This window comes from Cervus canadensis, chromosome 6 (assembly GCF_019320065.1).
Source record: "Cervus canadensis isolate Bull #8, Minnesota chromosome 6, ASM1932006v1, whole genome shotgun sequence".
NCBI classification, from domain to species: domain Eukaryota; kingdom Metazoa; phylum Chordata; class Mammalia; order Artiodactyla; family Cervidae; genus Cervus; species Cervus canadensis.
The window spans coordinates 95,484,405-95,506,630 of record NC_057391.1 but is presented as its reverse complement, the minus strand read 5'-3'; the positions used below and the strand labels follow the sequence as shown (position 1 = coordinate 95,506,630).

At 47.4% G+C, this 22,226-nt stretch overlaps 1 protein-coding gene across 6 annotated transcripts in view; it reads right to left on the bottom strand.

Moving 5' to 3' along the window:
* KCNK13 (potassium two pore domain channel subfamily K member 13) overlaps positions 1-22,226 on the bottom strand; it is a 105,219-nt gene that overhangs the window by 5,691 nt on the left and 77,302 nt on the right. Inside the window, exons 1-2 of one of the 6 annotated variants that reach the window (XM_043472766.1) lie at positions 6,011-6,161; positions 4,873-5,032 (exon numbers count right to left, since the gene is read on the bottom strand). The exons of the other annotated variants lie outside the window; for them this stretch is intronic. Coding sequence (XP_043328701.1) covers positions 4,873-5,032; positions 6,011-6,100 — 250 coding nt within the window. The 5' untranslated portion in view covers positions 6,101-6,161. Of the gene's footprint in view, positions 1-4,872; positions 5,033-6,010; positions 6,162-22,226 lie in introns of those variants that run through there. 6 annotated transcript variants of the gene reach the window in all.

Genomic DNA, 22,226 nt, shown 5'->3' with positions numbered 1-22,226 from the left:
CCACACACCACAACCCACTGGGCCCACACACCACAACCCCCGGGGCCCACACACCACACCTCCCGGGGCCCACACACCACAACCCCCGGGGCCCACACACCACAACCCACTGGGCCCACACACCACAACCCCCGGGGCCCACACACCACACCTCCCGGGGCCCACACACCACAACCCCCGGGGCCCACACACCACAACCCACTGGGCCCACACACCACAACCCCCGGGGCCCACACACCACACCTCCCGGGGCCCACACACCACAACCCCCGGGGCCCACACACCACAACCCACTGGGCCCACACACCACAACCCCCGGGGCCCACACACCACACCTCCCGGGGCCCACACACCACAACCCCCGGGGCCCACACACCACAACCCACTGGGCCCACACACCACAACCCCCGGGGCCCACACACCACACCTCCCGGGGCCCACACACCACAACCCCCGGGGCCCACACACCAGAACCGCCGGAGGAGGTTGTGTGTGAAGTCTGCACACCGCAACGAGAGAGGAGCCCGACTCACCACGATTAGAGAAAACCCGCACGGCAGTGAGGACCAGCACTGCCAACAATATACAAGTATTTAAAAACTCCATTCCTGACCCACAGAGGATGTAATGATGTTCCTCTTGCAGAGCAGAGAAAAAGGAGCGGCTCCCGACCTGGCGTGCGGCAGTCCACAGGGTCGCCGAGAGTCGGCCACGGCCAAGCGGACCACAGCCACCACAAAGGCAAGAGCGGTAACTCACTGGGCATCTGCTCGGTTCGGGAACTGGTGCCAGAAGTCTGGGCCACACGAGGGCGGCCTGGATGGGGCCCTGGGCCTCTGGGAGCCCGGCCTCCGGCCTGGGACAGATAAACTGCTGTCCACAGAACAAGGCGGGCCGAGGCCAGGGCTGTAGGAAAGCACGAAGGTTCTGCTCTGGCTTCAGGGTCCCGAATGCAGCCTTCCTTGGGACAAGTGCCTGTGATACACGCAGGGACAGTGCTGAAGCCAGCTGACAAGCTGGATAAGCTGATGTTTTTCTAATGAATGAGACTTCTAGTGATTCAATGACATGTCCCAGAGATTGACAGATTGATCGATGGATGGAACTCTAGTCGATTTACAATACTGTGCTATTTCCTGCTGTCAGCACAGTGAATCAGTTACACGTACACCCACATCCCCTCCTTTTCACATCTGCTCCCCACTTAGGTCGCCGCGGGCCGCTAGGCAGAGTTCCCCATGCTGCACTGTGGGTTCTCATTTGTTACCAATTTTATACACGGTCACCTCCCCGCCTCGGTAGCCAGGCTTGTCCTCTACCTCTGAGACTACGTCTGCTTTGCAAATAAGGTCACCTGCACTATTTTTCTGGGCTTCCCAGGCTCAGCAGTAAACAACCCACCTGCCAGTACAAGAGACATGGGTTTGATCCTTGGGTCGGGAAGATCCCCTGGAGTAGGAAATTGCAAGTCACTCCAATGTACTTGCCTGGAAAATTCCGTAGACAGTTCATGGGGGTTGCAAAGAGTTGGACATGACTGGCATGCACGCATGCCATTTTTTATAGATTCCGCAAGTAAGTGACAACATATTTTCTCTTTCTGACTGACTGCAGTCTCTATAACAATGTCTAGGTCCATCCACATCTCTGCAAATGGCATTCCTTTTTCATTCCTTTTTATGGCTGAGTAATATATATGTATATACGTACCACATCATCTTTATCTATTCCTGTCAATTGTTCCAGGAATTTAAAATCTCTAGATTCTTTCTTGTTTGCCTGGTTTTAAAACATTCAATTTTATGAAAGAAGAGATAGTCTGTGACTTTTGATTAGCTACTGAATTTCCTTGATCGCTGCCATGTTTTTAATCAGCACAAATAACAGAAGATGGCACATGGGGTGGTGTTCACAGAAGCAAGCAGAGACCGCTTCCCAGGGTCTGCAGTTAGGGGCGTTTCCACAGCTTGGACTGCTCCCAGAGCTCAGAAGTGTGTCAGCTAACAAGGCAGGCTTTTTCATAGGAAGTCTCCACTTTTCTGAGCCCCCTATTACTGGGCATTATGAATGCCTTGGATTGGAAATAATAAGCCTCAGGGTCCTCCTCGGCGGGGAAAAGGACACAGGCATTATCACAAGCCTGCGGCCTGCCAGGTTCACTGACTCCTCATACCCACGCCCCTCCCAGAGGTGAAGCCAGGTTAGACCCGAGGTCTGTCTCGTCTCCAGGCCCGAACCTGCCACCTGAGTGCACTGCAGGGAAAGCCGCGGTCAGGCGCACGTGCGGAAAGCAGAACCGAGGAGGGAGAAGAGCCGAGCGTCTGCAGTCCCGTGTTTCACACAGACACCCACACGATCGGGGAGTGGCCGACATCAGACGCCGACACCCGCCATCCTCACTGACTCAGACACACAACGCTGAACGTACGCGTGCCCCTCCCAACATGCGATGCCAGGAAGCCGGTGTTACAAACCTGCTGCACCCATGCATTTGGTCCCCTCGTGTTTCACAGACGCACACACGGCGGTGACTGTCAGAGGGGGTGCTTTCCAATGTGCTGTCTCTCCCAGAGCTTCAGGTCTGAGGTCACGGGCTTTGGGTCCAGCCCCCGAGCCTGGGCGCACGAGGCCCAGCTGACCGGGGGTCGTGGGCACAGTGTGGTCTGGAGGCCAAGGCGGGGGCTCACCTGGCCGGCTGCTTCCACCTGGCTCCCTTGACTATTCCAGGTCTGTTTCTGATGTGACTGCAACCTGCAGAGTGGCTCCTGACCCTGGGTGTGTCCTTGGGGTCAGGAAGGAAGCGGCAGGCCCAGCCAAGGGCCCAGCAACCCCCACAGAGCCCTTCACCTAGACCAGGAGGACAGAGCCAGACCCGCCCTCTTGTGCACAAACTGTCTAAATATTCTTTCAAAAACTTATTAAGGTGAAAAATCGAAAAGTTTCACGTTATACTTTTCAAATATACACAAAGGTAGAAAGAGTATGACAATAAACTCACGTTTCCTGGTTTCGGCAGCTGTCAACATCTTGCCAATCATGTTTCTCCTATCCCATCCCACCCCCTTTATTTGCTGGAGTTTTTTAAAGTATGGATAAGGCCTAGACAGCATGCCGTCTCATCCATTATTAATGATGCATCTGTAACTGACGAGGACTTTATTTTCCCGATGTAATCACTGTGTCGTTATCACACCTAACAAGATCAACACCAACTCCTTAACACTGAATAGCCAGTCCACATCCTGTCTCTCGAAACTACATGTTTACAGATCAACTGTATGAATCAAGAGCCTAACAAGGGCATGCAATATACCTTTTAAGTCTCTTTCGTCTCCCTTCCCATTTTTCTTTTCTTTATGCCACTGATACGTTGTTCAAATGTGTCCTGTAGACTTTCAACATAACGTTTTCTAGAAACATTTGGGGGAAAATGTGTATTATGAGAGTGCCCTCAGATGCAGTAGCAAATATCAAACACTGTGTGAAGACCTAAAAGTTAGCATAAATTGTCTAGAAAGCAATTTGAGAATATGTATCAGACATCTTAAAAATATATATATATCCTTTCATTTATATGTTTTTTGAAGGAATATATCTTCAACACTACCAGAACTGTGACTGATTATGTACACGAATGTCACCTTGTCTTTGCTTTTAACAGTGAAAATCTTTAGCAACCTAAATGGCAGATAACAGGGCAACCACTAAATAAAAGTAGCTGTTAAGATGAAGCCATTAGAATTACATATACATAGCAGAACTAAAACAAATAATTGTAAAATCTATATGAACCCATAAAAGACCAAGAATTGCCAAAGCAGTCCTGAGGAAAAAGAACAAAGCAGGATGCAAAATCCTTACAGACTTCAGACAATACTGCAAAGCTCCTGTAATCAAACAGAGTGGTCCTTGCACAAAAACAGGCACGTGGACCAGTGGAGCAGAACAGAAATCCAGAAATAAACCCACATATCTACGGCCAATTAATCTTCGACACACGAGGCAAGAACGCACAATGGGGAAAACATAGTTTCTTCAGCAAGTGGTGCTGGGAAACTCGACAGCCGCCTGTGAACCAGTGAAGCCAGGACATTCTCACACCACACACAAAAAGAAACTCAGAATGGCTTAAGATTTAAATACAAGACATGACACCATAAAACTCTGCAAAGAGAAAACAGGCAAAGCATTCTCTGACATAAATCAGCAATGTTTTCTTAGGTCAGTCTCCCAAGGCAATAAAAATAAAAGCAAAAATAAACAAATGGGACCTAGTCAAATTTATAAGCTTTTGCACAGCAAAGGAAATGGTAAACAAAATGAAACGACCATCTACGGACTAAGAGGAAATATCACAAATGATGTGACCAACAAGGGCTCAGTTTCCAAAATATACAAACAGCTCATACAATTCAATAGTAAAAAAACAACCCAGCTGCAAAATCGGCAGAAGCAACAAGCAGACATTCCTCCACAGGAAACATGCAGAGGGCCAACAGACGCACGAAAACAGCACGGAGGTTCCTCAGGAACTGAAAACGGAGCTGGCGTGTGGCCCAGCAATCCCACTCCTGGGCGTGTGTCTGGACAACTGTGATGTGAAAAGACCCCTGCACGCCTGTGTTCACAGCAGCATTATCCACGGTTCACAACCTAAAGGTCCATCAACAGATGAATGGATGAAGATGTGATCTGTACAAACATTGGGAAACTAGTCAGCCATCAAAAAAAATGAAATGTCATCTGTGGCGACATGGATAGACCCAGAGGTGATCACACTAAGTGAAGAAAATCAGGAAGACAAAGAGAAAGACAAGCACCACGCGACGTCACTTACGTGTGAAACCTGAAACATGACGCGAGTGAGTTTACCTATGAAACAAGCAGATGCAGAGAGACCAGACCGGTGGTTGTCAGGCGGAAGGGGGTGCGGGAGGAACGGAGTGGAGTGTGGGGTCAGCAGACGCCAAGTGGTATATGTAGGATGGAGAAACAACAGTCCTACGTACAGCACAGGAAACGGTTCAACACCCTGTAATAGACCATGATGGAAAATGTGAAAAGAACAGATACCCACATATGTGTGACTGAATCATTATGCTACACAGCAGAAATGAACACATCATAAACAACTATCCTTCAGTAAAATAAAATTTTAAAAATTCCACATATATGATATACATATACATTATGTACAAAATAAGCTAGAAGGATATATACATAGGAAATATAGGCAATATTCTATAATAACTATGAATTGAGTATAACCTATAAAAATTGTGAATCACTATATTGTACACCTGTAATTTATATTGTATATCAACTATACCTCAATTAAAAAATTACATGGACACCTATGGCTGATTCGTGTTGAGGTTTGACAGAAAACAACAAAATTCTGTAAAACTATTATCCTTCAATTAAAAAATAAATAAAAATTTAAAAATTACATGTACAAAGAATTTTTAACAACTAGAGAAAATGTTAAATGGAAAAAAGCAAAGCCAAAATGTCTCTGCAGAAAGACTCTAATCTGGATCATCTTCATTAAATATTTGTTGGATGAAAGAATAAACTTCACAAAATATATTAATACAGTTCTATATATTGTAGCAGTTAAGGTGTTTTTGGATGCCAGTAACAACAAATCATAAATAAGGGTGGCTTAAACATGAAGGGGTTGTATTATCTCACAGAACATGACATTTGGAGACAGGGCAGCTCCAGGAACAGTTAATTAGACGGCTTTGGAACCTGATCTATGAGCCAGGATTGTTTTGCCTTCTCTGACTTTGGCTCCATCGATATGTTGGCTAGTCTCCCATGCCCGCAGCTTCAGGGATGACCCCCTCACACGCCCGTGTCCAGAGTCGGCACATGTTTCGTTCCTACTTTGTTTACATCTTTGTCAGAGCAGAGAAGCCTTTCCAGAACCCCCCTGGCAAAATTTCCATCGTATACCATTAAGCAGCAACAAGTCACAAGCCCACTTCTCAAACTAGTTACCTACAGGAGGAGTGGATTTCTTCTCAGACTGGTTAGGGTTTACCAGCACCCCCGAAAAAGAGATGGGCCCCGGAACCAACAATGTCTGCCACATACAGAGAACAAACAAACAGAAAGAGACAAAGTCTGAATCAGGTCATTACAGGGTGGCAATAGTATGGGTGATGTAATTGTTTCTTAATGTTTTATATCTTTCATCACTTTTTTTTAAAGTCTACAGCACCCAGTGTGATAGGCCATGCGTTTGTTTTTTCAATAAAATCTTTAATTACTTTTAAACTGAGAAAAATATGTTAAAATATTTTGAAATTATTCTGGGACATTTCTTCAGATTGCATGTAAACACCTGCCCAGAAGAAGCATTCCTCTTGGTTTATCTCATTACACTAAGAAATTGAACTTTTACTTGAATACAATGCCTTCATAACCTTTTTGATTCAGAAATGCCTCTTTGCATGGGATGAAAGGAGTTTGTGAATATTTTTTGTCCCCAAAAGACCCTTCAATTTCAATTTCAAAAGACCCTTGAACTGAAGGGACCCATCCCTTCAACTGGGATGGGAAAAGGAGGCAAGAGCAGACCCTGTGGATTATTCTTGGGTGGGTGGGGAGGGGTTCCAGTGATGGAAGTCTGAGGGTCTCACTAGGCACACCGTCTCTACAAGACTATGGAACCACGACTGTGAGAGCTGAAAGGGCCTTCACAACTTGCACAGCCAAGCTTGGCTGTTACAGGCGAGGAAACCGAGGCCACGAAGCCAGGCAGCCTTCTGAGCCGGTGGAGGCTCGGCCTGAGCCAGGGTCCCATCCAGATTGCCCTTCCTTACCCTTGTTGCCTGGGTCAGTTGTTCCAAAGGAGATTTTGAGCAAACTGCTCCCAGGCCTGCAAGCACTGAGGGGAGGAAGCCTCCTTCCTTTCCCGTGAACCCTGTGACCTAGAGACTTGCTCGGATCAACAGAACGTGGTAGAAGGGAGGCTGCACCAGTTCCAGGCTTAAATGGCAAGAAGCCCCCAAACTTTGTCTTTCTCTCCCAGGACCTCTGAGTCACCGTGTAGGAAGTGTCACCCGTTAAGATGACCCCTCAGCCATCCCAGCCTCCCCAGATGCTGACTGAAGCCTCTTGGACCTTCAGCCCCAGTCGCCGCTCCCAGTTGAGTGCCGGGCCGATACCTCATGGAACCAAAGAACCCGCAGCTGAGCCCAGCAGACCCACACAGTTGTGAGAAACGTCCCAAGTTGCTTAAGCTGCTGTCAATACTTTGGGGTGCTTTGCTACGTAGCCAGAGATAACGAAATGTCTTCTCTCTGGGACTTGCGATTTTTTCAAGGGACTCACAGGAACTTCAAGAGGAGGCCCGCAAGGAATTTGGAATTTAATAGAAAGTCCATCTGGTAATCAAGCAAGTTGTTGGATCTTCTTAACGTTAAGGAACAGACAAGAGCTGAGGGCAATGGGGGGGTGGGTTGGGGAGGGCATTCTCCCGTTGACACACGTCGGGTGTTTCCGGTTTGGGTTGTTATGAACAGTGTTTCTACAGACACTCTGGTTCATGTCTTTTGGTGAACATAGTCCCCATTTCTCTTGCACACACTTACTTAGGAGGGGCACTGATGACTCACAGGACGTGTGTATGTTCAGCAGAGAGGAAGTGCTGACTCACCCTGCCCGCACCAACGCTTCAGAGTCCCGGGTCCTCACAGTCTCGCCAGTATAACCATGCTGGTGGGTACGCAGGGGTTTAAATGGCACCTCCTTGATGTCTACAAAGTGGAACAGATTTTCATGCACCTCGTGGTCATTTGGACACCCTCTTGAGGACCTGTTCAATTATTTTGTCCTTTCCCTTTTTGCTTGTTGACTTCCAGGTGACAGATACAATGAAGCTCGGGCCTCCAGGGCTGCTGAAAGCATGCCGGGCTTGCTTGGTGCATTGACCCACTCACACAGAGTGCTGGGCTCCACGCGGTCTGTTTGGCCACCCTTGTATCTTGCCCAGCACTCACTTCTAACATTACTTCTGTGCTAAGAGCAGAGGGGTGGGGTAATTAGAAGATAGTTTCTGCCCTCCAGAATGAATTACTTCGAACATTCCCCCTGCTACCCAGTATTCCCTCTGGCGTAGACTTTCATGACAATATTCGTGGGGCTAAACAGCTACCTCTCGGGAACGGATCCCAGGAGAGACACTGCTGTTTGACGAGGCTAACTTACACAACCCACTCTGACCTGTTTGTAGTGAAGTGTTTAATGACAAACAGCCACTCAAACAATATAATAATAACAGAAACAGCTACTGTTACAACTCTGGTCACGGTTTTTATTTGACAAGCCAGCCTGAACCCTCTAACGGGAAGCTGTGGTTGTGTAACAAATGCTGACACACCACATAGGAAAGAAATGATCTCCATTCACCTCTCACTGAGTCAGCCCTGTACTCAGGCAAAGGGGAAGAGGATCCCTCAGAGTCCTCTGTGAAGACTTCCCAAAACGCTTGAGACTCACTCCGTGCCAGTCCCAAACACTGCTCGCTGCGTTCTGCAAGATGAGTTCTTCTGCCAAACAAGTCTCTGCCTCCATGGGATTTCACATGTCACCCTGTTTGTGGTCACCCTAGTCCTCCTCATACAGACTGAAAAGGCAGTCCCTATCAATTCCTCAAGTCTAGCTAAGACTGTCTCTCCTTTGGCTTGGTTCTTGCTTTACAACCAACCACTGGAAAATGACCAAGAAGGGACGACGAGACACAGAACTGGCTTTCTCCGGCCTCTGGGAGTTTACCTTCCTGGTCTGGCATCGTCCCCTGTGGCTCCTAGATGTGGAATAAATCATGGCTGCTCTGCACAGCCTCAGCTGAAGCGCCAATGCTTTGGACACCGGATGCGCAGAGCTGACTCATTGGATGAGACCCTGATGCGGGGAAAGATTGAAGGCAGGAGGAGGACGACAGAGGATGAGATGGTTGGATGGCATCATGACTCAGTGGACATGAGTTTGAACAAACTCTGGGAGATAGTGAAGGACAGGGAAGCCTGGCATGCTGCAGTCTATGGTGTTGCAAAAAGTGGGATACATCTTAGCGGTCAAACAACAACGACAAAATGCTGTGCTAAGAGCAGAGGGGTGGGGTAATTAGAAAATAGTTTCTGCCCTCCAGGAGCATCAAACCCAATCCAGGGGATCAAGTCCTGGAAACAACACACCAGAAGGAAAACTGTACGAGGCTGTTTATCAGATCAAGGAGACTCCGTTTCTGAGCCATCTGCAGACGACACAAAAGACGGATGGAAGTCTTCTGTCGAGCTTCAGGAAGAAGGGAAGGTCTGAGCAGTGAATAAAGCAGAAGGAAACTAAAGTCACCTAGGACAGAAGTTTCGAACTTGAGCACTCATGAAAACTCCCTGAGGAGCTGGTTAAAAACTGAGCATTTCCAGGCCTCACCCAGAGATTCTGATTCAGGAGGTCCAGTGAGGCCAGAAAACCTGCGTTTAAACCAGCACTACAGGGACTGTGATAAAAGGACTGTGATGCCACTTATGAAAACATCACCCGCTGGGGTCAGAGCACCAGGGCACTGTTTCACGTTAAAGTTAATGTAACTATCTTACGAGACTGGGTGGTTCTGGAAGACAGGAGTCATGTCCTCCATTTAGGTATTTTGAAAGTGAAAGTCACTCAGTCATGTCTGACTCTTTGCGACTACTCAGTCCATGGAATTCTCCAGGCCAGAATACTGGAGTGGGTAGCCTATCCCTTCTCCAGGGGATATTCCCAACCCAGGAATCGAACCAGGGTCTCCTGCATTGCAGCTGGGTTCTTTACCAACTGAACTATCATGGAAGCCTAGAGGCAAAGTGAAGTGAAAGTGAAGTCGCTCAGTCGTGTCCGACTCTTTGTGACCCGGTGGACTGTAGCCCACCAGGCTCCTCCGTCAATGGGATTCTCCCGGAAAGAATACTGGAGTGGGTTGCCGTTTCCTTCTCCAAGATTTCTTTTGTATGTTAATACACAACACAGAAAACCCCTTCAGGTGGCACGTGGTGTCAAAATGAGCTGTCTTCGAAAGTTCTGGATTCACGGTGGGGCCATAGCAGCTGCAGCCATGGTGGAGCTGCTCCCCTTCTTTGGACTGAAATGTTTTCCAAAATATTCAAGGACTTTTTACTGCGTGCGTCACGTATGGTGACTAAGGAGATGAACAAAGGAAGGGGCACTTCCCAGCCAGTCCATCCCCTGGTGGATGCTGTGCATGATTTAGTTTTTGTAAACGGTTTTGGATTCTTACGGGGTTGGGGGGAGGGAGGTGAGGAGTGTGAGCGAGGGCTGAGGTGGCCACTGGTCATAAATCAGCTTTCTAGATGGGCCTCTGCTGAGCACCGGGCAGGCTCACCTTGGTGAAGAGCAGGCCCGGGGCTTCTCAGGGGCTCAGCGGTAGAGAACCCGCCTGCCGGTGCAGGAGACGCAGGAGATGCGGGTTGATCCCTGGGTCGGGGAGAGCCCCTGGAGGAGGAAACGGCAACCCACTCCAGTATTCTTGGCTGGCAAATCCCATGGACAGAGGAGCCTGGCGGCCTATATATAGTCCACAGGGTTGCAAAGAGTCGGACACGACTGAACGACTGCGCGCGCGCACACACACACACAGAGTCATGTTCCAGGCAGCGCTCCTCACCTGTGTACCTGACCCCCTGGTACCAAAACTACCTGGGGAGCCCGTTAGGTGCAGACCCCGAGCCTTGTCCACTGGAATGAGTCTCCGGGGCTGGGCCCAGTCTCCTGCCCGTATCAACAGTGACCCTCAAGCAGGAGAAGCAGTGTTCTAGCTTTCCACTGAAGACAGGCTTGCTCAGCGATGGAAGAGACCAGAAGGGACCAAGACAACTCTCTGCCTTTAGGAGGTCGGTAACTGCATCTTTTACAGTGATGTCGTTGACAACTGCTCTATCTGGTGGTGAGAAAAACAATGGAAGTACAGTAGTTTTAGGAATTTCCTCCTGCTGCTTTAGGAGTCCTACCCAAGTGTTACACCTCTCTCTAGGTCCTTACGCACAAGGCCACTCACTTGACTGTTCCCTCCAGCTCCTTGAGGCAGGCAGAACAGTGTCCAGTGAGGATGAGGCGGATGCTGGCGGTTTACACTAGGAGCCAGCACCGTGCTGAGTGCTTTACACCAGTGCTTTTTCAATCCCCCTGCCACCCTTGAAAAGTAAGAATATCATTTCCCCCTGAGTAAAGATCTGCCTGCAATGCAGGAGACCCTGGTTTGATTCCTGGGTCAGGAAGATCCGCTGGAGAAGGGATAGGCTACCCACTCCACTATTCTGGCCTGGAGAATTCCACGGACTCTATCTAGAGTCCAAGGGGTCGCAAAGAGTTAGACACGACTGAGCGACTTGCACTTTCACTTTTCTGACACATGAGAAATCTGAAGTACCCAGAGGTTAAGAAACTTGCTGAAAGCTACTCAGCACACCAGTTAGGGGTCTGGGTTCTACTGCAGACTATGAATGCCCTAAGTGTGTGATGGTCACACCTTATTCTGGTTGTCCCTTTGGTAAAATGAGGGTAGGATGGCCCATGTGTACTCTAAGGAACTTCAAATTCAAATATGCTGTGATTCAAGAGGGCAGGGCGTGAATCTGAGCTCATTCTGTTGTATTCAACCGTCCCAGGATTCCGGGTGCGCTCACCTTAGGTATTCGCAGCTCTCCTACCAGTCGGGTGGGTGAACCTATCGTCTACCTGTTGGTAACGTTTCTCAACCACAAAGACGTCACAGCTGATTTAAAGTGTTTCATAACGCACCAAGGAGGCCAAAGGTATCTTCGGTGTCCACCTGCGATAGGTACGCTTGTGGACTCCAAAGTTAGGTGTCCTTCCTAAAATTAAGGACATTTTTAGAATGCGCTATTTTTAGGATTATGACTCCTCTCTCATTTCGTTAACAGTAAACATCCTTGACAGAAGATTATGATATTATGTGTAGTAAAGATTAAACTGTTCTCTAGGTAACTCTGAACTAAGGGACGTTTCTACTCTCTTTAGCAATAAGTAGTTCATAAGTCAAAAATAAATGACTGATGTCCTGACTATAAAAGCACAAAACAGGGATGTGACCAAAAAATGGATTCTTCAAATCATTTGCATTACTTTTAAGTCACAGTGAGTTTTGTCCTCAGAATGTAATAAAATTGGCCTCATGGGAATCACACTGTCAGCTCCCAAAGAGGAATTTTACAAATCTCATTTTCCTGAGAGATGCATGGGAGTCCTGGGGGGGCATCAGTTCTGTGTTTAATGCTTTCTCAAGCTCCCTTCCTCCTCACAAACCTTTAGCTAGTGTGACAGCTGGAATAAATGCTATCATTATTTCTGATTTTACCCTCATTTTCAAAGGGGAAAGTCATTGAATTTACTTATCTCAAGTAGATGTCCCAATTCCAGGGCTTCCTAACTCTGAAATCATGAAACTACCCCTTAGAAGCCAGCACCTATAATTATGTTCTCTCTTGAACAAAGCTGCCCTCCCCCAGACTTCAAGAAACGGCTCAATTAAGTAGAATGTTAGCGCAGCACAGGTGCTGACTGATGGAAGGATGGAAGGTGTTTTTCTTCAACATGAGTGAGAGGATCTGGCTGCAAGGCGTTCTGAGGCATTATGAAAATGTGTGTGCGTGTGTGTGTACATGTGCATGTGTGTGCACTTGTGTGTGCTCAGTTGCTCGATGGTATCCAGCTCTTTGAGAGCCCATGGACTGTAGCCCACTAGGCTCTTCTGTCCATGGGATTCTTCAAGCAAGAATACTGGAGTGGGTTGCCATTTCCTCCTGCAGGGGATCTTCCTGATCCAGGGATCTGACCTGCACCTCCTGCATCTCCTACACTGGCAGGCAGATTCTTTCCCACTGAGCCACCTGAAAGCCCTTATTAGATAAAGCACGAGCAAATCCACCTGGCTTTGTGAATTTCTTGCAGCTGATGAGAGGGCTGCAAGTTTCCCTGGAGTGGCGGTAGCTGGTGTACCCAACAGTGGTGCCCATCTGTTCTGCGTGACCTGGGTGGCTTCCAGCCCACCGTCTCGACACTCCATCTTCCCACAGCAGCAGCCTCTGAGCTCCTTTACGGGATCCTGGTGCTTCCAGAAATCTAGGGTGAAAGTCAAAGACCTGGGGAATATTGCTGTCTCTCTTACCTTTTAGGGTTTTACTTAGATGTATGATGTAACGAGAATGAAGGAAGCATGGTCCACACAAGCTAAATGACATAATCATGTAAGATTGAAGAAATGTCATTTATAACATCACATGTTCTTTCCCACTCTGTATTTCTTCCCTATGCTGCTGCTGCTGCTGCTAAGTCACTTCAGTCGTGCCCGACTGTGTGTGACCCCATAGACAGCAGCCCACCAGGCTCCCCCGTCCCTGGGATTCTCCAGGCAAGAACACTGGAGTGGGTTGCCATTTCCTTCTCCAATGCATGAAAGTGAAAAGTGAAAGTGAAGTCCCTCAGTCGTGTCTGACTCTTAGCGACCCCATGGACTGCAGCCTACCAGGCTCCTCTGTCCATGGGATTCTCCAAGCAAGAATACTGGAGTGGGGTGCCATTTCCTTCTCTGATTTCTTCCCTATAAACTCATGAAATTTCCCACATTATGGACTGTTTGTGTCCTCTCCAAATTTATATGTCAAAACCATACCCCCTCAAAGCAATGCATTAGGAGGTGGGACCTTTGGGAAGTGAATAGGTTTGGATGATGTCGTGAGGGTGGCACCCTCATGCTGGGATTGGCGCCCTTTTAAGACTCGCCAGAGAGAGCGAGTTTCTTCTCTGCTCTCCACCCCATAAGGATACAGGAGAGGATAGCAGTCTGAAACCCCTAAGAGGGCCGTCACCCAGAACCCAACCAAGCTGGCACCCTGATCCTGGAATGCCAGCCTCGAGACCTGAGACAGAGGAAACTTCAGTGGTTTATTAGTCACCCAGTCTATGGTACTCGTTATAGCAGCCTGAGCTAAGACAGTATGTTACATACATCAATACCTACCTATCATTACCCAGAATTTCCTGGAAATATTTGGCAGACATCCTCATCCTTTCAATGAAAAGTAGCTCTAGGAATCAAAGCTCCTGCAGAAAAATCAAGGTTTTCTTTCCATTTCCCCCTTCCTCTCTTCTTCCCTCTTTTCCCTCCCATTTCTTTAAAAGAGCCTTTGGAGACTCAAACCTCATTCTTTGGAGAGGCCCCTTCCAGGCTTTATCTAAATGAATCACTGCTCTGTAATAAACTGTTCATTGAGGGAGCTCTGTTGGGGCCTTTTCTTAAGAATATTTAATTTTTGATATTATTAGTTTCAGAAAGCAATAGGACTTTCTTTTGCCCAAAGCCAGTAGACAACCCGTCTCAGAGAGCACAATGATGTTTGTGCACAAATGGAGTCGGTATAAGAGCTGCCAGAGGGGCTATCTGAAAAATACAGATGTAGCAAAATGGCCTTTTAGCTAGTCACAGGGAAAGAAAGGGCTGATTCATTGATTTTTCCATGAAGGAAGAAACACTGAAGACAAACATTTTCCATGAACTCAGGCTATGTACCCAAATTCAAGGGTCTTTGGTAAGTTACTTTCAAAAATGGAAATGTGAACTTAAATGTCACAGAACAAGTCTGATGAGCCCAGTGCAAATTCAGGTGCACCATGCATCTGGTGCGCATCTTGTCAACAACACTGTTTATGCTGAGCAGTGTCAGATTTGACGGCAAAATCATGGGGCTGGAAAAGGGCAAAGCTGCTGGTCACCCACTGGGGGCTGGGAAAACGAGTGAGCAGCTGCTCACTCAGACACAAGGCCTTGAAGAGAGTGGTTCAAACCCTGCACTGTATCTCCGGGACTCTCCTATCTGAGTGTGCTTTCACTGGAGGCCTTCAGGAACCGACACAGAGGGGTTTTCTTCCGATGACATCACTTCTGGTTTTACTGGCAAAACAGGCTCTGTGATCACAGTTCACTTAAGTTACCCACTTCTCCCTTAAAGTTATACCATACTTCTACCTTCCTCTTCTTTCCCACATGCATCTAAAGTATTCCTTCTCCTTAACAGGTCACCTGAGCTCTCTCCACTTACCCATCCATTCGACAAATGTCTATTGAGCGTGTACTATGTGCCAGGTGCTGAGCTAATTGTTATTAGTAAATAAGATATCAGTAAATAAATAAGATATTGGTAAGTAAATAAGATATCCAATACTGTGGCCACCTGATGTGAAGAACTGACTCACCTGAAAAGACCCTAATGCTGGGAAAGATTGAAGGTGAGAGAAGAGGATGACAGAGGATGAGATGGTTGGATGGCATCACCGGCTTGATGGACATGAATTTGCATAAACTCCGGGAGTTGGTGATGGACAGGAAGGCCCAGCGTGCTGCAGTCCATGGGGTCGCAAATAGTCAGGCACGATTGAGTGACTAAGCACAGCACAAATAAGGTATCACCTCTCAGCTTCCTTCAGCTATATTTCTTTCAGAATTTCTATTTTCTTCTCTACCAGTTTCTGCTTCATTGCCTAAATTTTTTCACAAGTTCACTGGCCTTTTGTTTCTCTTCTTTTGTGAATTCATGTATAGTCCATTTTCCAGCAACGGTATCTATTGTTTTTCTTATTAATTTGTGAGAGCTCTTCATAGAGCTCACTCCAGTATTCTTGGGCTTCCCTGGTGGCTCAGCTGGTAAAGAATCTGCCTGCAATGTGGGAGACCTGGGTTAGATCCCTGCATTGGGAAGATCCCCTGGAGAAGGGAAAGGCTACCCACTCCAGTATTCTGGCCTGGAGAAGTCCATGGGCTGTATAGTCCATGGGGTCACAAAGTCGGACATGACTGAGCGACTTTCACTTCACTTCAGAGATTCCTAAGAAATTAACTCATCAACTTTTACATATATGGAAATAGTTTTCCTAATTTATCTCTTTTATTTTTACAAAAATTTTTGTTGCTATGCCAAACTTTAATTTTTATGTAGAAAATGTAGAAAAATCCATCAATTTCCATCAATCTTCTTTTTTTCTTTTTCCATCAATCTTCTTTTGTGGCTTTTGGCTACAGGAGTTATGGAGAGAAAAGTCCTTCCTTACCCCATATACTGGTAATTCATTTACAGTTTGAATTTTAAAATTTGATAATTCATTCTTTTTAAATGTAAGGATCTAATATTTTTAAAGTACTAGTTTGTTTTTCTCAGGACTATTTTTAGTTAACATTTTTATTGACATAATTACAAACTGATAAGCAATCATAAAAATACAGACTGTGTTTATACTTTACCTAGTTTTTTGCTAATATTTTGCAAAATTATAGTATAATATCATGACCAGGATATTAACATTGATATAATCCACCATCTTATATTTACATGTTGCCTTATTTACTTGTAGTCATGTGTGTCTGTGTATTTAGTTGTACACATGTGTAGGCTCTCTGGTGTCAAAAAAAGCCTATTTTTCAACAGTCCATTCTTTTTCCACTCTCTTGAAATGTCACTTTCATCAGAGGCAACATTGTTAAATTTGTTTTTGGATTACACAGTCTGTTCCATTGGTCTGTCTACGCTGAGACTGGTACCCCACCCAAATAATTCTCCTTTTTTTATATCCTTGAAGACTTTTCCCTCTTCCTTCTCCCTTTCTCTTTTCCTCCTTTTCTTTTCAAAAATGCCCAGCTAACATCATGTTGAATTTCCCTGATGTGTTTTAGAATTATTTGGTTAAGCTCCAGAAGAAATACTTGGATTTTGATTAGACTGCCTTATGTTTAGATATTCATTTATAGAGAAATGACACCCTTACTAAAAAGACTTTTCCCACCAGGAACACACTGTATCTCTATTCATTTATAGAAGTCTGTAACAAATAAGCCTTAGTAGAATTTTGTAATTTCCTCATAAGAATCCATCACAAATTCTATGGCACTGAATTCCGTTTCTTAGTTTTTGTAGATGATGTGAATGAGGTCTTTCCCTCTACATATGTAATTTTTTGCTGTTTTCTTATCGTTTTTATTGATGTGTAGTTGATCGACAAAATTATATTAGTTTTAGGTGTACAAGATAGTAATTCAACACTTCTATAAACTATACTCCATTTAAAATTAAATTATTATAAAATACTGGCTGCATTCCCTGTGTTGTACAGTATACCCATGTAGCTTATTTTAGTATCAGTTTGTACCCTTTAATCCCCTATCTTATCTTGCCCCTCCCCCATCCGACTGGTAACCACTAGTCTGCTCTTTGTATGTAAGTCTGTGAGACAGTACTTGTCTTTCTCTGACTTATTTCACTAGCCTTCAAGTCCATCCATGTTGCTGCATATGGCAACATTTCATTCTTTCTTAAAGTAATATTCCATTGTGTATATATACCATATTTTCCTCACCCATACATCTGTTGACAAGACACTTAGGACACTTACATATGCTGCTTTGAACGGGGGTGTGGGGGGGTGTGTGTGCGTGTATCTTTTCAAATTAGTGTTTTCATTTTCTTTGGTATGTACCCAGGTGTGGAATTGCTGAATCACACGGTAGTTCTATTTCTAGTTTTTTATGGGCTTCCCTCTCTGCTCTGCAAGAAAACCCCCAAACAAAACCAAAACATACCTCTTCATCCTTCAAGGCCATTGCCAAATGCCTTCCTGCTTCACTCCCACCCCGACCTCACTGTGTCAGTTGATGAACTCTTGCCCATTCCAAGACTGTGAGCTCAGCACATATCAGATACCCCAACTTTAAATTTTAATCATCAATTTAAAAAATCAGCTCTCTCTTTGTGCTTTCGAATCTTCTGGATGAGTTTCTTCGTGAAGGCAAGAGAGTGGTTGGCATAGGAACAACAAAGCGACTCTTTCTACCTGGCTGAAGTGACTTGACGTCCAAAAGGCAGGAGAACTTATCTGAAGGGGCAAGTTGTCCGATCAATGTCCAGACTTTCGTGGTTGCCTGCAAGCTCCCTTGGAATATACTTCTCTTCTGCTTTCTTCACAATTTCTCTTTCTAATCTGGGTGTTCTTACTGTGCTGTGGCCTGAAGGCCTGGACTGAGTTCCCGGTCAGCATTTCTTTTCTTTTTTTTTTTCCCAGTCAGCATTTCTTCATATTCCGTCAGGCTTTACGCTCCTTGAAAGCAGACTCTTGTCTTTCACCCTCCACCACCGCCAACCACCCCACAGGGGTTAAGAACATGGAGCCTGGGACTTCTCTGGTGGCTCAGTGTTAAAGAACCCACCTGCCGCTTCAGGAGACACAAGAGATGTGAGTTCGATCCCTCAGTCGGGAATATTCCCTGGAGGAGGGCATGGCAACCCACTCCAGCATTCTTGCCTGGAGAATCCCACGGGCAGAGGAGCCTGGCGGGCTACAGTCCACGGGGTCGGAAAGGGTCAGATACGACGGAAACGAAGCATTCTTCATTCTTTCTCTCAAGCCAAACCAAAGGGGACCTGTGCCACCTAATTATAGCCAGGTAAAAACAGGAGTACAGAACCCTGACGGAGGTCACGGCACAGGGGCAGACCCGAGATGAGGGACCAGGCGGAGGCCAGAAGCCAAGCGGAACCAACCACGAGGTGCAGGTCCCTGCCAGGACCCGCTCGCTGTCACCTGATTCCCAGGACAGAGCCCGTCTGTGCTCCTTTCTCGGAGGGCAGACACAGGCGTCAGGGACCGCGGCTTTCGGGAGAAGCGCTGGGGGCACGCGTACGTCTTCTTCCGGCTCAGAGGCCTGCAGGCCCCGCCCCCGCTTCCTCCCACGAGTCCCGCTTCCGTCCTGATGACGTCAGGTGGAGGCCCGGAAGGAAATAGGAGCTCTATCCATACCACAGTGTTCACGGAATCCCCGCCGCGGGCCGGGCTGTGTGCAGCACACGGCCTTCACAGAGAAGGAAATTCAGTTCCTGCCTGCGAGCACAGCGTGAAGACAGAAACACAGCAAGTATAAGTGAAGAAATAATATAGCCACAGTTAGCATTTATCAGACACTCGCCGGGTGCCAGGCTCTGCGCTAAGCTTTACACGGACCGTTTTACTTAATACCTAGGAGTCCATGAGGTACATATTACTGGCAATATTATTCCCATTTTGCATGTGGTAATTATGGAGGTAGGATAAATTGCCCAGAGTCACATAGCTGAGAAGGGGCAGAGACAGTATCAGAAATACAGCCTTTCTAACTCCAAAATCAGCACACTTAACACTGAATGCTGTTGACTTTTGGGGTGCTAGGGGGTACTGTGGGGAAACACCTCACTCTGACTGGGTTTAGGGGAAGGTCAGGGGAGGAAGGTCATCAGAGAAAGCTTCCTTGGGAGGTGGATGGAGAATGCCTGAGCTGAGCTGTCTAGCTACAGAGTGATGGGAGGAATGTTCCTGGCTCCCCAAGGAATGCCAGCTCTTGGCTCTTTAGTCTGTCTCTTGATCGTCCTGGATTGTGGGGCTTCCCAGTTTGATCCCAGGGTCGAGGAGATGCCCTAGAGAAGGGAATGTCAACCCACTGCAGTATTCTTGCCTGGAGAATCCCATGGACAGAGGAGCCTGGCAGGGTACAGTCCATGGGGTCGAAAACAGTCAGACACGACTGAGCACTAACACTTTCACTTGCTGGATGATTTCTCCTCTTTGTGTCAACTAACTTGCCACCTCCCAGATGAACAGAAGCCATCAGCCCAGAACTTCTCAAGAAACCTGCACATGGCCTTGCTCCCACGCCCTTCTGGCTTTCTCTTCTGGATCATGGTTGAGGTGGTCCTCCCCCACTTTCGGTTTGTTCTGCCCCCTGCACCTGTTTCCCACCTGTCTCCTGGGGTCCTGCTCCATCAGTTATCTCCTCTCCCCCTAAATCTCATTCTCCTTTGCGAGACCCGCCCTACTAGTTTTCACACTTTGCGGGTCCCTTCTGTACCCTCCTGTGACCACCACCTCTCTTCCTTCTCCTCTGCTTCCCTGTCAAACATCTTCGAAGAGCTGAGGGAACCAGCTGTTCCCATTCCGTATCTCCAGTTCACTCCAATGGAAACTCTGGAATAGGGGCTTAGTTTCCCCCCTCCAGAAGTGTTCTCAAACAGGTCACACACCCTTCTTGTCTGGAAGCCAATGGAAAAGTTTTAGTCCTCAGTTTCTGTGGTCTTGTGGCAGCATTTGATACAATCACCCCTCTCTTGTTGAAAATCTCTGTAGCCTGTCTCCATGACACCACACTCCTCTGGGGGGCCCTTCTGGTTCTCCTGGATGGTCTCTTCCTCTGCTCCCAGTCAGAGTCAGTTTTCCTCCCAACTCTCTGTGCTCGGTCCTTTTCCCGTTTTCAACGCTCTCTGACAGAGCTAACACGTTCTCTGAGTCTTCGCTCATCCATATCCTGGGGTCATTAAAGTTGTCTCTCAACCCAGATTTCTCCAGTAAGTCAGACATCTGCATTTAGATGTCTCACGGACACCTGAAACTCAACCCGCTCCAAACTGAGGTCATTATCCTTAGCCCCAAAGCGGTCCCTCCCTTTCGGGTCAAGAGCGCCACCGTGAGCCCAAGACAGAGCCCTCGGGGCTGACTTAGCTGTCCTGCGTCTTCTGTCGGGTCAGACGTCACACCCCATTGACTCCAGCACGGGAATAGCTCTCTGACCCATCTCAGCCACGTCCCTGGCCCAGGCCATCATCTGCCTTGCCTGGGTACCACTGGTCTTGCCCGCCTCCTACCCAATCTTCATTTTGCAGCCAGTCTTCAGTTAAAATGCACAATTGACCATCTCCTACTCCTGCTTCAAACCCTACAGTAGTTCCCCAGTGCCCTTGGAGTAAAGGCCAAATTCCTCAGATAAGCTGGTCTCTCTCTGCCTCTCCAATCTCATCTCTGGCTACACCCCTCTCATATTACACCCCCACCATGTTCTTCCCAGCTTCTGGACCTAGGCCCAGAACTCTGTTTTATTATCCACCCCACCTCTTTGGCTAGATAACTTCAACAGTGTATTTCAAGTTTGGGTTTAGATGTCGTGATCCCACCACGTCTTTGAGGACTGAGTTGTGTGTCCCTTCTGTGAGCTCCTATGTGTATTCCTGTGAGCAAAATTACAGAGCCCTGTGGTCGTCCTGACTCAGCACTGTAACTGCTGGTTCGCTTGTCTGTTTCACTTCCCAGATTCCAGGCAGTGGGAGGGCTGGGAATTACTCGATCACTGATACACCGGTGCTTAGCACAAAGCCTGACACACAGTCGCTGCTCCACATGCCTTTGTGAATATAGTTAGAAACCTCAGTCATCCTCTTGATTCCCTCCCATCTCTCTGAATCCAACGTGTACCTACGTTCTTTCTCACCCGCCCCCTGAATCCTTCTTTCCATCACCACGGCCCTGTTGGTCTTAGTTTAGGTCTCCCTCCAGCCTCACCAGGCTTGCTCTGATCTCCTTGTTCTTCTCCCTGCTGAGCAGTGGATAAACCCTGCAAAGCCCTTCCTGATCCTGTCTCGCTGGCACAGCTGTAACATCACCGTGAGGGTTTGACGGCGTATCTACAGCTAAATGCAAAGCACGGCCTTCTCCCAGAGAGTACTGTTTGTGTGTTGTTATCCGTTCATTTCTGCATCTCCAACATCTCATGTTGAGTGACGGCTACTAAAGCATCAATAAATAATCAGAGTAAAGTATGACCTGTGAATTACACTCTTTTGTAAAACCCTCTGTGAGCTCGCTGTTCTTTACAGGGAAAAAATATGAATTCCACAGCAGATCCCCAGAAGCTGGCCGCCTCAAGCTCCCCCCACATCCCGCCCCTCCCTGTCACACGCAGAGCTCGGTGCTCTCCAAGGGCACACGTCACTCTGCACTTCCGGAGGGCTGTCTGTGTGCCCTTGGCCTGCTTGCCATTCAAGGTATGGTTCAGAGGCCGCCTTCTCCGTGAAGGTTTGCTCAGCTTCCCTGAGTTTCTTCCCCTTTCCCGTCTGTGGCAGCCTCTGTTATCTCTGTGACATGGTCTATTTGCCAGATATTCCCCCCTCCCCCAGTCACAATGGGTCTGAGGTGCTGGGATGAAAGGAGAGGACCTCCTTCTTGGCCTCTGGCTTGGGAGCAACTGTGATGGGTCAGGGGCCCCAGGAAGGTGCCCTGAAGTGATTTGTGTTTTATGGATTAGCAGCTTAGTGGTAAGGAATCTGCCTACAGTGCAGGAGACGTAGGTTTGAGCC